The following is a 13798-nucleotide window of genomic DNA, read 5'->3' as shown; positions in this document are numbered from 1 at the left end:
CTCATGTCTTTGTTTTTTTATTTCAGGGTATACACTTATGCACCCATCTCTCACCAGGCCATATTTACTCTCAGAACCCCCACTTCATACTGACATCATTCATTACGAAAATATCCCCAAATTTGAGCTGGTTCGGCAGAATATCCTAAGGTAAGGAAAAGGTGAAAGTTATAGTAGTTGTTTTTTTGTTTTTTGTTTTTTTCCCTAAAAAAAAAGGACCTTTTGAGGTCCAATACGAGTGTGTGTTATAGGATATAAAACAAGTATAAAAATTAATGTTATTAAAAGTATCCTCCATGAATTTTTCATAAGAATAGTAGGTAAAACTTTGTAGAACAACAGATAGTCTCTTAAAACTATTAGGGAAAATGTCTTGTAAATCAGATTCTTTGTTCACATTGCCATTAATTTATAAAATCAGATATGTTATCTCATTTAAAAAAAAACTCCCAATTGTACTAAAATGAAAAAAAAAACGGTAAAATAGAAGGTTAAGTTGAGGACCAGCTTTAGAGCATGCCAAAAAATAGCTTGGCAAAGCAGCATCCATTCCATTGACAGCACAATCATATACAACATTTTCTTTTGAAATAAAGAACAGATTGGATTTTTTCCAACCGTGATACATTATTTTGGCAGATGGTAACCTATAGAGAAACGGGTCTTTGTGCTCATTGGCTGTAAATTAATGACTGAGTGATTCGAGACCAGTTTGTCTCTGGAAAGAATTAGAATGGGAGGGGGGATGGCAGGGGTAGAGCATAAGGAATATTTTTAGTGCTGAGCTGACATCATGCTTTTACAAAGTTGAAAATTTCACATTATCTCTTTCCAAAGTGATGAGCTTCATTGCTTTTCAAAATCAGGAGGTGGTCATTGACTCACAGCTTCTTCTCTGCCTTTAATTAAGAGCTTAATTTTATCTTTTGCCTGAAGTATTTCATTCTGTTGCCAACACAGCCTCCCTCTGGGCAGCCAGATAATCACCGTCCCTGTGAACTCATCCCTGTCCTGGCACATAAACAAGCTGCGAGCCACCGGAAAGGAGGCCTACAATGTCAGCTACGCCTGGAAGATGGTGAGTTAACAGGACGTCTTGGCAGGGGAACTGGGGGCTACATTGCTACTGATGCAGCAACTCCAGGGAACTTAGATCCCATAATGTTACTCACCAATTTTAAAGGGGTTGGAAAAAGAGGAGATTCCACAGGTGTCCTCTTTTTTGTTTGTAAAAACGATCATTTTTCATGTTGAATGAGTCAAACCGTACAAAAGGATATAAAGTAAAAAGTAAACTTTGCCCTTCCCTCTCTCCTGCCCTTGACCTACCATTCCCCCAGAAGTCACCACTTTGATCAGCTTCCAGAAAATGTTCACGTACAGGCATCTATATCTGGGCATGTGCATGCACGTTTAGTGGCTGTGTAGTGTAATGTTGAATTGATGGACCAAATTTCTTTAAATAAGTCCATCAATATACATTTAGATTATATCCAGTGAGGTTGTTTTGTGGGGTGTGTGTGTGTGTGTGTGTGTGTTTAATCATTTTAAACTCAGGTTGTGGAAGTTAGGAGTTGAAAAAGAGATATGAGGGGCATATAGGCGACGCAGTCGGTTAAACATCTGACTCTTGATTTCGGCTTAGGTCATGATGTCATGGGTTTGTGGGTTCGAGCCCCATATGGGGCTCATTGCACTGGCATTGTGGATCCTGCTTGGGATTCTCTCTCTCTGCCCATCCTGTGCATGCTCTCTCTCACTCAAAATAAGTAAATAAACTTAGAAAAGAAAAGATATGAAAGCATAAATGCCCTCTACTGACATTTTCCAAGGCAAAGAAACTTTCGGATTAGAATCTGGATTATTCATGTTCACCACCAGCAGATGGACAGTGAAGTGATCGCCTGTGTCCCCCACTTCAGCTTCCTTTGACTAGCTTCATTCAGATAGCAGGCCCTCAGTCAGGGGTTCAAGCACACAGTGCCCACAGTACTCTTGTCACTGCCCTTTACTACCTCTTCCCAGCAGAGAATCAATGCTGTTATGGGGTTCTTGACATTGCAGTTGGCCAAAAGTAGAGTGGACTTTCATTTTTTTAACCACCTTTAATTCCCTTACATGGCCATATCTGGTGTTTAACCCATTGACTCTAAATGGATCTACATATTCATCTCTTTAAGAATGACTTACTGACTATCTAACTGTGAGCTAAGAAGGAAATAGAGGAATGCTCCTCTCTCTGCCCTCATAGAGCATCCAGCCCAGTGGTGGATGCAGACAGCCTGACCCAGTGTCTCTGTCTGGTATAGGAATGACAGGAATTGGAAGTAGCTAACATGCCTTTAGACAGGACTGTCCTCTGACCTTCTTGTTCTGTTCTTAAAGGATCATTGTAGCAACATTGATTTCTATGACGGAAGTAAAAGCAAACAAAATAATAAATGAAATCTTTTGAGAAACTTGCAGTTTGCAAGCCTGATTCTACTGGCTTTTTGTTTTTTTGTTTTAGTGTTAATTTTTGAGAGAGAGAGAGAGAGAGAGAGAGAGAGAGAGAGAGAGACAGAGCGTGAGCAGGGACAGGGGCAGAGAGAGAGGGAGACAGAATATGAAGCAGGCTCCCAGCTCTGAGCTGTCAGCATAGAGCCCGATGTGGGGCTCGAACCCTTGAACTGTGAGATCATGACCTGAGCCGAAGTCGGATGCTTAACTGACTAAGCCACCCAGGCCCCTCTTCTGGTATTTTACTGTTTGATAATACACAGTTCAGGATAGTCAAAGTATTTTGAAATTCTCTTAGCTCATTTTCAGGATTTTTTTTTTGAGAATGATTGCGTCACATGCCCTTATTGTTACATCATTTGTAAATAAGAATGAATGGCTTAATTTTCACATCAGAAAGGGTAAGTTATGGGGCACCTGGATAGCTCAGTCAGTTAAGCATCCAACCTTGGCTCAGGTCATGAACTCGCAGTTCATGAGTTCCAGTCCCGTGCTGGGCTCTGTGCTGACAGCTCAGAGCCTGGAGCTTGCTTCAGATTCTTTGTGTGTGTGTCTCTCTCTGTCCCTCCCCTGCTCGTGCTGTGTCTGTCTCTCTCAAAAATAAATAAACATCAAAAAAAAATTTTTTAAAAGAAAGAGTAAGCCATACACCAGAATACTCCACTGAAAAATACTTTTATATTTGAAATTGGAGATTATGTACCACTAATATATCCTAATTGAAAGCAGCTCCATTGCATCCTGAGAAAATCTCTACCTTATTTTGTTGACATTAAGAGAAAGGAGGATGGGCACCTGACCGTCTCAGTCGGTGGAGTGTGTGACTCTTGCTCTTGGGATTATGAGTTCAAGACCCATATGTGGGTATTACTTACAAACAAAATCTTTAAGAAATTGAATTTTTTTTTTAGAAAGAGAGAAAGGAGATACAGGCATTTTTAAGACCCTTTTTGCACAGTAAATAAACCCAATGTTAACATTTTGGGAAGAAGTATCATCTTAAGATAGTTTTACTTCAGTGATATCAAGAAATTCTGGCCATTCTGTGTAGCCAAATGGATACAATCGTGTAATCACTTCAGGTAGAAGTGTTAGCTTTCTCAGAATTCTGAAACTGTCAAGAACATCGCTATGATGTGAAAAAGTAAAGAGATAATAAATAATGAGATTGAAGTTAAAGAGGCTTGCCAGGTTACCCGGCCAAAAAGAGCATATAATTTTAAGTTATCTTTGTGGGGGGGGGGGGACATATACTCCCCCCATCTTCAGGAATAAAATGGATTCTTCTACTAAATGTAATTCAAATAGATTCAGCTTATATTGAGAATAATTATTTGAACTGCTTAGCATCCATAGATACAGCAGATACTTATGGATTATATTTCACTGACTTAATTTAAGTAGAATGTGAGAGATTATGTTAGCAGCATTAAGAGATTACTACCCTGTCACTGTGCAGCTCAAGTCCATCTTTGAGCATTTGAGGAGACTGCATGCTGAGAGAGAAGAAAGTACTGACTTCAGAAGATATTACAGTGTTCCTGTGTGACACAGGAATGGCTCACTTTAAAACGTGAGTCCCGTGGGCAATCAGTGAAAAAAAACACTCCCCGGTGCTGGAGAGCCCTTCTAGATACATTATGGTTCCTTAATGCAAAGACTATTTCAGCTAAGAACGCAATAAGAAGTACTGGAATCAGTTTTCCTTTCCAACTAAAAACTATTGAAGTGTTTCTTTTAGATGCTTAGAGTAACTTTTTAAATATTTTTAAACATTTTTATTTATTTTTGAAAGAGAGAGTGAGTGGGAGAGGAGCAGAGAGAGAGAGAGGGAGACACAGAATCTGAAGCAAGCTCCAGGCTCTGAGCTGTCAGCACAGAGCCCGACATGGGGCTCAAACTCATGAGCCGTGAGATCATGACCTGAGCCAAAGTTGGGCACTCAACCAACTGAGCCACCCAGGTGTAGATGCTTAGGGTAACTTCCAATTGTTCTCTTATAGAACAGACCCGATCCTACAATTCTGGTCCTTCTGGCAAAGTGTTCTGTCTTTTGGTTCCTTGGAACATGTAACACAGCACACAAAGGTGACTGTGTGCGTTGGGAAGAGGGGAAATAGTAAATGCCACTTGAGAACACTATTATTTTCTAATTTGTGGGTGGAGGAAGAGAATTAAATTTGCTAATCTAACTGAATATCCTTGACAGCAGTTCCAGGAAGATGCAAATTTCTCCCATGTTTAAAGAGATTCTGCAGCCATCTTCATAAACCCTAAATTATACTTTAACCTGCCTACTTAAATTTCTCCTTGATCATGAAATTAATCCTTTGGGCTGCATTACTTCTCATTGTCCTGTGGTTTTAACTTAGTTCTGGTTATCACCCTTTCCATTTGTTGACAAACCATCTTTCAGATAGATTCGGCCTGTCTCCTTTAACGGACTTACAGAAGTTTGGCTGTCTTGTGTTTTTTTTTTTTTTTTTAATTTTTTTTTCAACGTTTATTTATTTTTGGGACAGAGAGAAACAGAGCATGAACGGGGGAGGGGCAGAGAGAGAGGGAGACACAGAATGGGAAACAGGCTCCAGGCTCTGAGCCATCAGCCCAGAGCCTGACGCGGGGCTCGAACTCACGGACCTCGAGATCGTGACCTGGCTGAAGTCCGACGCTTAACCGACTGCGCCACCCAGGCGCCCCTGTCTTGTGTTTTTAACTTTAAGAAACTAGAATTAAGTAGCTTGCCTCGGTTTTGATTCATTGGTAGACGGTTTTTCCCAAGAACTTTACTTATGTGTCCATTTCTAAGAGCCAAATGGGTTTGGAAGTATTCCTATTTGTACATAGGAGCTTGATAAATTAGGCTGAGCTACGGTACATTTGCCTATTCTGGTCTGAAATGATAAGTCAGGCAGGCTTTGTGAGGCAGCCATGGGATTTATACTTTTCACGAGTCTGAGATCCTGTCCATCTCCAACCAGGAAAGGAGAAAGCATTAGTCGGGAATACAATGAATAAACCAGATTCTATATGGGCTGCGTACATAAATTCAGAATTGGCTTTTGAAGTAGTCAATTCTTGGAATACTCATTGCAAAACCAACTATATATTTTGAAATACATTTCAAATCCAAACAGAAGTAAGTGCTGTATTTTCATGCCGTGCTCCAACTTGTATTTGTCAGCTTAAATAAGCAAAAAGGCCATAGGGTTGCTGTTCCAAAGGGACTATTCTGTAATCCCTTCATTAGCTCCATGATTTTCTGTTACATGCGTTCTTTTCCCCCCATCAGAAAGGAAAATAGAACATGTAGTCATTTGCCAGAGATATGTTCTCTCACCCCATCCTCGCAGCTTTCATTCACTCATCAAATATTTTTCTGTGTGGGATAGAGACCAAGATAGCAGAAAATAATGTAGGTGAAGTCACTACCCCTAGGAACCTGTGTTTTCTGGATTAGAAATTCTTTACTGATTTTTCCAGGTACAAGACACTTCCTTTATTCTCTGTATTGTGGTGATACAACCGGAAATACCCGTCAAACAACTGAAAAACCTCAACACCGTCCCCAGCAGCAAGCTGCTCTACCACCGGCTGGACCTCCTGGGCCAGCCTAGCGCCTGCCTTCACTTCAAACAGCTGGCGACTCTAGGTGAGGCCTTTGCACTTTGCAGTTTCCTTGGTGGGTTTACTCATAGCAGCTCACGGTAAATACCTGCTTGAATTTAGAGGGGAAAAAAAACTAAAACAACAAAAACGAAAAAACACCTGGATGTTGAATGGCAGCAGTGTTAGTTTGGGGATACAAATGTGAAAACCGTATGAGGCCTTGCCTTGGGTCCGGTTCTCCGGCAGATGAGGATTTGTGTGTTGGTGATTTATTAAGGATGGGCCCTAAGAAGAAACTAGGGAAGAAGTGAGGGAAACAGGATAGCGAAGGAGGAGAAAGCAAGCAAGAGTTGGATTTTCGGTGAAGTTCCAGCCTCAGCCTAATCCCGTAGCGGGGCTCTGGAGTGTAAATTACACTGCAGAGTTTGCCCAGACTGAGGAGAGGGAGCTGGACTTTCATATTCCTTTGTATCTTTCAGCTTTCTGCTAATGCTAGGCAGAGAGGTTTTTGTAGCCCAAAGGCAGTCTGTCAGATAGTCACCAGTCTGGCCCATTAGAGGCCAGCCCAAAGATATGGAGACAGGAGATACAGGGCTACAGGGTAAGACGTGGAGAAATAGTAAATGGGATTCGAGGGTAGCATGCCCATATATCTACATAGCATACCTGTATCTATTGCGGGCCCCTGTCTCCAAAAGAGCGTAGGAAATAGGCAGATAATTCAAAGGAAGCAATTAGCTCCTATAGATGAGGACATGTGGATTTATCAGAATTCAAAATTTTCCCAAGCTCCCTCAGAAAGTAGCAAGGCTGAAATGTGACTCCCGCTCCTTCTGTGCCATGGTGCCACCTTTTATTGCATGCCACCATGTGCCAGGCACATACTGGACATTCGTGCAGGACTCCTAGTACTGTGAAACAAGCACTCTCTTCTTCACTGTTGGAAATTGTTTGGATTCAGAAAGGTGACTAAGGCTCCTTAGACAACTGGCAAATCCCTATCGATGATAGGGATTTTGAGGCAAAGTGTTAAATATATGTCAGAACCCCCATCAAGAGGGCTGAAGGAGGGACATTGTCTTTCTCGGTACACAAAGAGGACTTTAAGTTTTCTCTCTCAATCTGCATTTCTCCCTCAAAGTGCATCAGCCTTTGCGCAAATGCCCAGTCTCTGTCACTACAAGAAAGGCCCACTTTCAGTGTCTCTCCTTTGGCCCTACTCTTTTGTCCCTGAAGCATTTTGGTGTTTTTTTATATTATTGTATAATTCTTATTTTGTTGTTTTTCTTTTTTAAAAAAATTTCTGGTCTCTCCAACCGGCTCCTAAGTTCTTTAAGTTCAAGGACAGTCCTCCCTCTCTGGCGCATCTGTGCCCGGAAGACCTCATGAGCATATGCGCATGAATCCACAGCACACTGCTAGGCAGACTTACCTTTTTAAGCTTTTGTTTTCTTCTCCTCGATAGGAATATAACACTAATCTCCCAGGCTATGCCATGGTGGTATCATGAGAATTAGCATTACTGGAAGCAGTATCTTTTGATATTAGCAGACTACATAATTCTGACCTGTCCTACTGAGGATAACCGAAAATGGATAGCAACTTGAGGGGAAAAAAAAAATCCTCCTGAAAAGTATCAAAGAACTAACATGGTAGCTAGGAATTGGATCCAAGTCTAGGAGAAAAGAAGAACCCAGAGAAGGAGGCCACTGTTAAAGCCACATTTGCAATGCACCTATTTACCAATCCAGGAGAAACAACTGTGAAATTAAGCTGTGCTTTAGTGGGGGTGCCTGGGTGTCTTAGTCAGTTAAGCATCTGACTTCGGTGAAGGTCATGATCTCACAGTTTGTGAGTTCAAACCCTGCATCAGGCTCTGTGCTGACAGCTCAGAGCCTGGAGCCTGCTTCAGATTCTGTGTCTCCCTCTCTCTCTCTCTGCCCCTCCTCTGTTACCCTCCATCTTTAGGGTAAGTGTGAATTGAAACTAAAGAAGCCCTTGACTTGATTCCTACCATCTGAGTGGTCTAAGGAAACTGACACATTAACTAGTCATGGACTAGTTGAATGTTGAATATCAAAGCCCCATAGTGCAGCTCTTAGACTGGTACCCTGTCATCTTATTGAGAACTGTCTCCATCTACCCACCCTGCCTCATCTTGTGGTGTGGCACCTGGCAGAATCAAACAACAGTCCTCCCTGTAGGAAGGACTCCCTCATCCTGTTAGGATTCAACTCTTTCCAGAAATTTATTTTTAAATGCCGTGTCCTGCACAGTCAGAGGTAGCCAGGCCACAAGGAAACAAGATACCATGAGTGAGAACTAACAAAAAGAATGGAAAATGACCTACAGATTTGAGATTGGACACATGACTGGTGCTTTCCTAAAGAGTCTAAAAATGTAAAATTGAAGTAAGAAATTTCACAGAAACGTCGGTTTTTGTTTCATAATGTAATTCACTGTGAGGATTTGGGGCTTTAAATAGATCAAACTGGGTTTTCCTCTTAGGACCAACAATTAAATCATACCTACAGTAACCAGACTATAAACTTTTGTTTATGCCAAGTTTGGCTATCCCTTCTGTGCGAAGAATTTTTTTATTTGATTTTTTGCATTGACTCCACAATTCCATTTTTCCTTCCTTTGAAATATTGGTATCAATATGGACAGTCGTAGTTAACACTCACAAGGCATTTGTGACGTGCTCTGGCATCATTCTACAAGCTTTACGTTTATCAACTCATTTTCTTTACATAAATTCACTGATGTATTGGTGCTATAATTGCCTACTTTGCAGATGACAAAAGCATCACATACATTACAACTTACCCACCATCGCGTGGCCAGGAAATGGTCGAGCTGAGACTCAACCTAGTCTGGCTCCGTGTGCCATGCTGTTCCTTAATCCTAGTAAGTGTGAGATACTATGTGTAGCCTTAAAAGATTTTGAGCATTTGCATTTTAGGCACTTGTATCTATTTGTACGTGTATCTCTTATGGTTCACTCATGACTATAAACTCCCTGAGGGGAGAGAATGAGGGCTTTTTCCTTCTAAGCTCCTAGTGTTGACTTCTTTGCTCTCCCTGCGGAAGACTTGAGGCCACCATAGCTAACAGATTGGCAGAGCCTTAGCGATGCTTTTGTTTGGGCCTGAGATGAAGTCTCCGTGTTCTCAGGCCTGGCTTTGTTTGCTTCTCTTTCAGAAAGTCCAACTGTCATGCTGTCTGCTGGCAGCTTTTCCTCCCCATACGAACACCTCAGCCAGCCAGAGACAAAGCGAATGGTGGAACACTACACGGCCTATCTCAGTGACAACACCCGCCTCATTGCTAACCCAGGGCTCAAAGTGAGTGCTGGCCTGGGGCCCCACTTCTGCCGTACCCCCTCCACAGGCCTGGGAGGGGGCACTGTCAGTGAACCTTTGAAGCGGGAAGCCCAGCTCTGGATCTGTGCCTCTCAGCTGGAGAGCCAGAAAGACAGCGTGTGGCCCCCGGGAGGCTGGTCGGCGATGACCCTACCGAGGGATTAAGAAGCCCCGTGGGCCAGATGAAGAATCTCTTTCAGGCCTTAGATGCACTAGGAATTTTCTAGGTAGGGGGGTGTGACTTAGAGATCAGTGGAACTTTCCCAGCCCCATTTTTCCCAGGGGAAAGAAGTAAAGTGCCCCTATGGTCTGTTGAGATAAACATGACGAAGTTTAAAGAGGAGAGATTTAGCTGGGATGTGCGTGTGCGTGCATGTGTGTGTGTGTGTGTGTGTGTGTGTGTGTGTGTGTGTTTGATGCTTCACTATAGGATCTTTCTTCTTAAATGCAGAAAGCCTCACTAGGATGAACAATTGAGTAAATCACACATCCACTGACTATGTTTCAGGGAGCTTTTGTTTTCACCAAGTTTGGCTGTATCCATCTGCTGTGGAAAGATTTTTAAGAAGTAATTGGGTTTGGCTTCTCTGCAAGAGAGCTTTAGGAAGCCCTGCCAGCAGCCCACTCTCTTTTCATGTGAGTCTTAAAGGATCCCTGCCATGTCTTCCTTTGTTTCCCAGTTCTCTGTCAGGAATGAAGTAATGGCCACCAGCCACGTCACAGATGAATGGATGACACAAATGGAAATGAGTAGCCTGAACACGTACATTGTCCGCCGTTACATAGCAACACCCAATGGCGTCCTCAGAATTTATCCTGGTTCCCTCATGGACAAAGCATTTGATCCCACTAGGAGACAATGGTGAGTTTTAGGAGCTTCCATTATCAAAGGTTCCCCCCAAATCCTGGAGAGACATGATAAGTACATACAATAAAGCAACTTCAGGCAGTCACATTAAAGAAGATACTTTTATGGCAGTGAAAACATGTTTTTGAATCTTTTTTTTTTAATGCAGTATTAACAGATTTGTGGGTTTCCTCTGTCTACAGTGTTTTCATCTCTTATTGAAATTTTGAGACTGAGATGTTTTATACTTGGCCATTTCTATTCCTTTGGGTATTTTGTTTCAGTCTTACCTTGTATGTAATATGCCCATAGTGGGGATATTTAATGTCACTGCACATGATCATGGCATCAAATTATAGCTCATATATGACCTATGAAAAATGAACATATATAAATTCAGAAACTTTTTTTTACAAGTTCACTTTTCTTTGAAATTTAGAGAGTTTTTTCATACCCTAAAAATAACATGACTTTGTCTTGTCTGTTAGGTATCTCCATGCGGTGGCTAATCCAGGCTTGATTTCTCTGACTGGCCCTTATTTGGATGTTGGAGGAGCTGGTTATGTAGTAACCATCAGTCACACGATACATTCATCCAGGTAATATTTTAATTAATATTTTTGTCATTTTTTTAAACACCTCAAGAATATTTTGAAAATTTGGAAGTAGAGTAGACAGCCAAGGATTAGTGGCAAAAGCATGATCTTTGATGTGAGCAGTCTGGGGTTTGAATATCTTCTCTAGCTGTGTCCTCATGGATTTCCTGAGCTTCCTCCTGTTATCTGTAAAATGGGGATAATACCTACCTCACAAGATCATCATGTGATTGAGTCAATGAAAAGCTCTTAGTCCTATTATGAAGAAGATCCTTTAGAAGAAGAAAAAGATAGAATCCGTAGGGCAGTTTGTAGAAATACCAATCTTAACCAGTTGAAGAAATCCCAACAAGAGCCTGACCGTTATTACCAGAGAGCACTTTCCCAAGCAAAGGAGCATGTGTAGTGAAGGAAAAAAAAAGTATCAAGACCCCAATTTTATTACCTCTTTTATTTTGGTCTAACTTCTTAGAATTATATAGGAGTTTGTTATTTTTGTTATTGTTACTTTGTCCTTATACTGTCTCTTGAAAAATGAAAAAAGCATTTTGAAAACTGACTTTCCAACAATGCTATTAAATGTCAGCATGACTGTAAATACATTCCGGGTGCTTTGTATTTCAGACTTTTGAGGTTTCAGTATTTAAGCGACAAATGTCAGTGAAACATTGGGTAGAAAGGCAGGTCACATACGTTGTTTTAATCCCTTCATTATACAAATAGATGTTTTTCCCTAGCAACCAAGAAAGCCCATATTTTGACTGGTACCTATAATGATGCCTTAAAATTTATGGGAGACAGATTTTTCTTGCTTAACTTTATGCTTTTCGCTGGTGCTCATTATGTATCAGATGATTGACATTCAGGAGAATTCTTCTAACGCAAGTTCATTGGGAGCAAGAATTGGGAAGCAGTACTGTGTTGGAATTTCAATATCATGACCTGTGTCTCATGGAAAGCAGGGTCCTGCCGCCAGCCAAACAGTGATTGTTTTGCAGGGCATGGTATCTTTTTGGCTCTGTCACATATGAACAAGTAAACACCTATTTAGAACAGAACTTTTCAATGTTTTCCTTAACAGACCATCTGTCAAGCATACCTTACTATTGTCTGAATAACGAGACTTGACATCTCCCATATATTCTAATCAGTTGGGAAAAAGTAAACAAGGTGGCTTGAGGAGACAGCAATCACCTTGGTCTTTGATGACAATGACAGTGGGCCAGCACTGGGCTTCAGATGTTGGGGGTAGGGGTGGCAGGAAGAGAATGACTGCCTGTGTGTGTCTTTCTTGGTATCTGTTCCATCGGACTCCGCCACCTGCTGCTCGTTACGCCATTATCTCTTCTATACAGTATTCTCGTGTGTGTCGGGGGAAGGGGGTGGCCACAGAGAGGTGCAGATTTTAGTGCTCTTTTACATTTGTGTACATGTTTTTGTTGAAATTTGAATGGGTTAAAGAAGCTTCATTTAGCTAATGTATAAATATTTATGATGTCAGCCCAAATGAAGCATGATGGAAATATGATGGGATTTCAAGTTAGAAAAACCTTCAATTCCCTTAATTGGCTACTTTTCACAATGTGCTTAACCTATCCAAGGTTAGTTCTTCGACTTTAACAAGAGTGAAAAGTGGCCATTGAAATCCTGGGTCCTGCCCACCAGTCATTCACTGAGAGTGTATTCCAGGAATGAGTATCTGCTCTTGCTTTGATCAATATGCAGTCTCGTGGACTTGATCATTTGAACACCTGCCTTGGCTGAGCATGCTTTTATGACTTAAAGCTGTGTATTTTTCACTCCGCCTAGTTGAGAACACAGGGCAACTACCACTTCTGGTTCTCAACTAAAGCAACTGTAGCTTTAATGGATGTACTTTGTTCAGGCGATTACCAGTGATTTTGGTCTCATGGGCCAACTTGAGAACCTAACCTCCTCCTAAGATGTGATTCCACTCTGATAACGTGTATTTGCCATTTACTACTTCTATGACTATAAATGATTTCCTTTTTGCCTTGGTTCCCTCATCTCTGAAAGAAGGATGGGGTAGCCTGGGTGTCTCAGTTGGTTAAGCATCAGACTCTTGATTTCGGCTCAGGCCATGATCTGGTGGTTGTAAATCAAGTCCCGTTTTGGAACCTGCTTGAGATTCTCTCTCTCCCTGTCTCTCTGCCCGTCCCCTGTTCATGCACACGCATAGTCTCTTGCTCACTCTCGATAAATTTTTTTTTTTAATTTTTTTTTCAACGTTTTTATTTATTTTGGGGACAGAGACAGAGCATGAACGGGGGAGGGGCAGAGAGAGAGGGAGACACAGAATCGGAAGCAGGCTCCAGGCTCTGAGCCATCAGCCCAGAGCCTGACGCGGGGCTCGAACTCCCGGACTGCGAGATCGTGACCTGGCTGAAGTCGGACGCCTAACCGACTGCGCCACCCAGGTGCCCCTTGATAAATATATTTTTAAAAAGGTTATTAAGGTTGGGGTGCCTGGGTGACTCAGTTGGTTATGTGTCTGACTCTTGGTTTCTGCTCAGGTCACGATCTCACGATCGTGAGTTCAAGCCCCGCCTCAGGCTCTGCACTGACAGTGTGGAGCCTGCTTGGGATTCTCTGCCCTCCCTCTCTCTGCCCCCTTTCCCACTCACACTGTATCTCTCTCTTTCAAAATAAATAAACTTAAAAACAAAAGATTTAAAAATAACAAAAATAAAAAGGATATTAAGGCCTATCTCAGATGATTAGGGATTACGTGAAATAATATATGTAAAGCCCTTAGAATGGTGCCTGGCACATGGTAAGGCCTCAATAAATGTTAAATACTTGTAATATTACTACGTTCCATGAGTTCTCAAAGCCTCATTTGTGAAACGGGTGATAATGCC

The 13798-nt window shown here is 41.7% G+C and overlaps 1 protein-coding gene across 1 annotated transcript in view; it reads left to right on the top strand.

The window, feature by feature from the left end:
* Positions 1–13798, top strand: part of CACHD1 (cache domain containing 1) — a 211788-nt gene that overhangs the window by 174952 nt on the left and 23038 nt on the right. The window contains exons 11-16 of the mRNA XM_047085076.1: positions 27–150; positions 961–1078; positions 5983–6151; positions 9313–9455; positions 10154–10335; positions 10809–10919. Coding sequence (XP_046941032.1) covers positions 27–150; positions 961–1078; positions 5983–6151; positions 9313–9455; positions 10154–10335; positions 10809–10919 — 847 coding nt within the window. The remainder of the gene's footprint in view (positions 1–26; positions 151–960; positions 1079–5982; positions 6152–9312; positions 9456–10153; positions 10336–10808; positions 10920–13798) is intronic.

Source organism: Lynx rufus, unplaced genomic scaffold, assembly GCF_022079265.1.
Source record: "Lynx rufus isolate CCGP_SWC_20201006 ecotype Redwood Valley unplaced genomic scaffold, mLynRuf1.p SCAF_2, whole genome shotgun sequence".
Classification (NCBI taxonomy): Eukaryota; Metazoa; Chordata; class Mammalia; order Carnivora; family Felidae; genus Lynx; species Lynx rufus.
The sequence above is the reverse complement of the archived record's forward strand: the minus strand, read 5'-3'. Positions and strand labels throughout refer to the sequence as shown.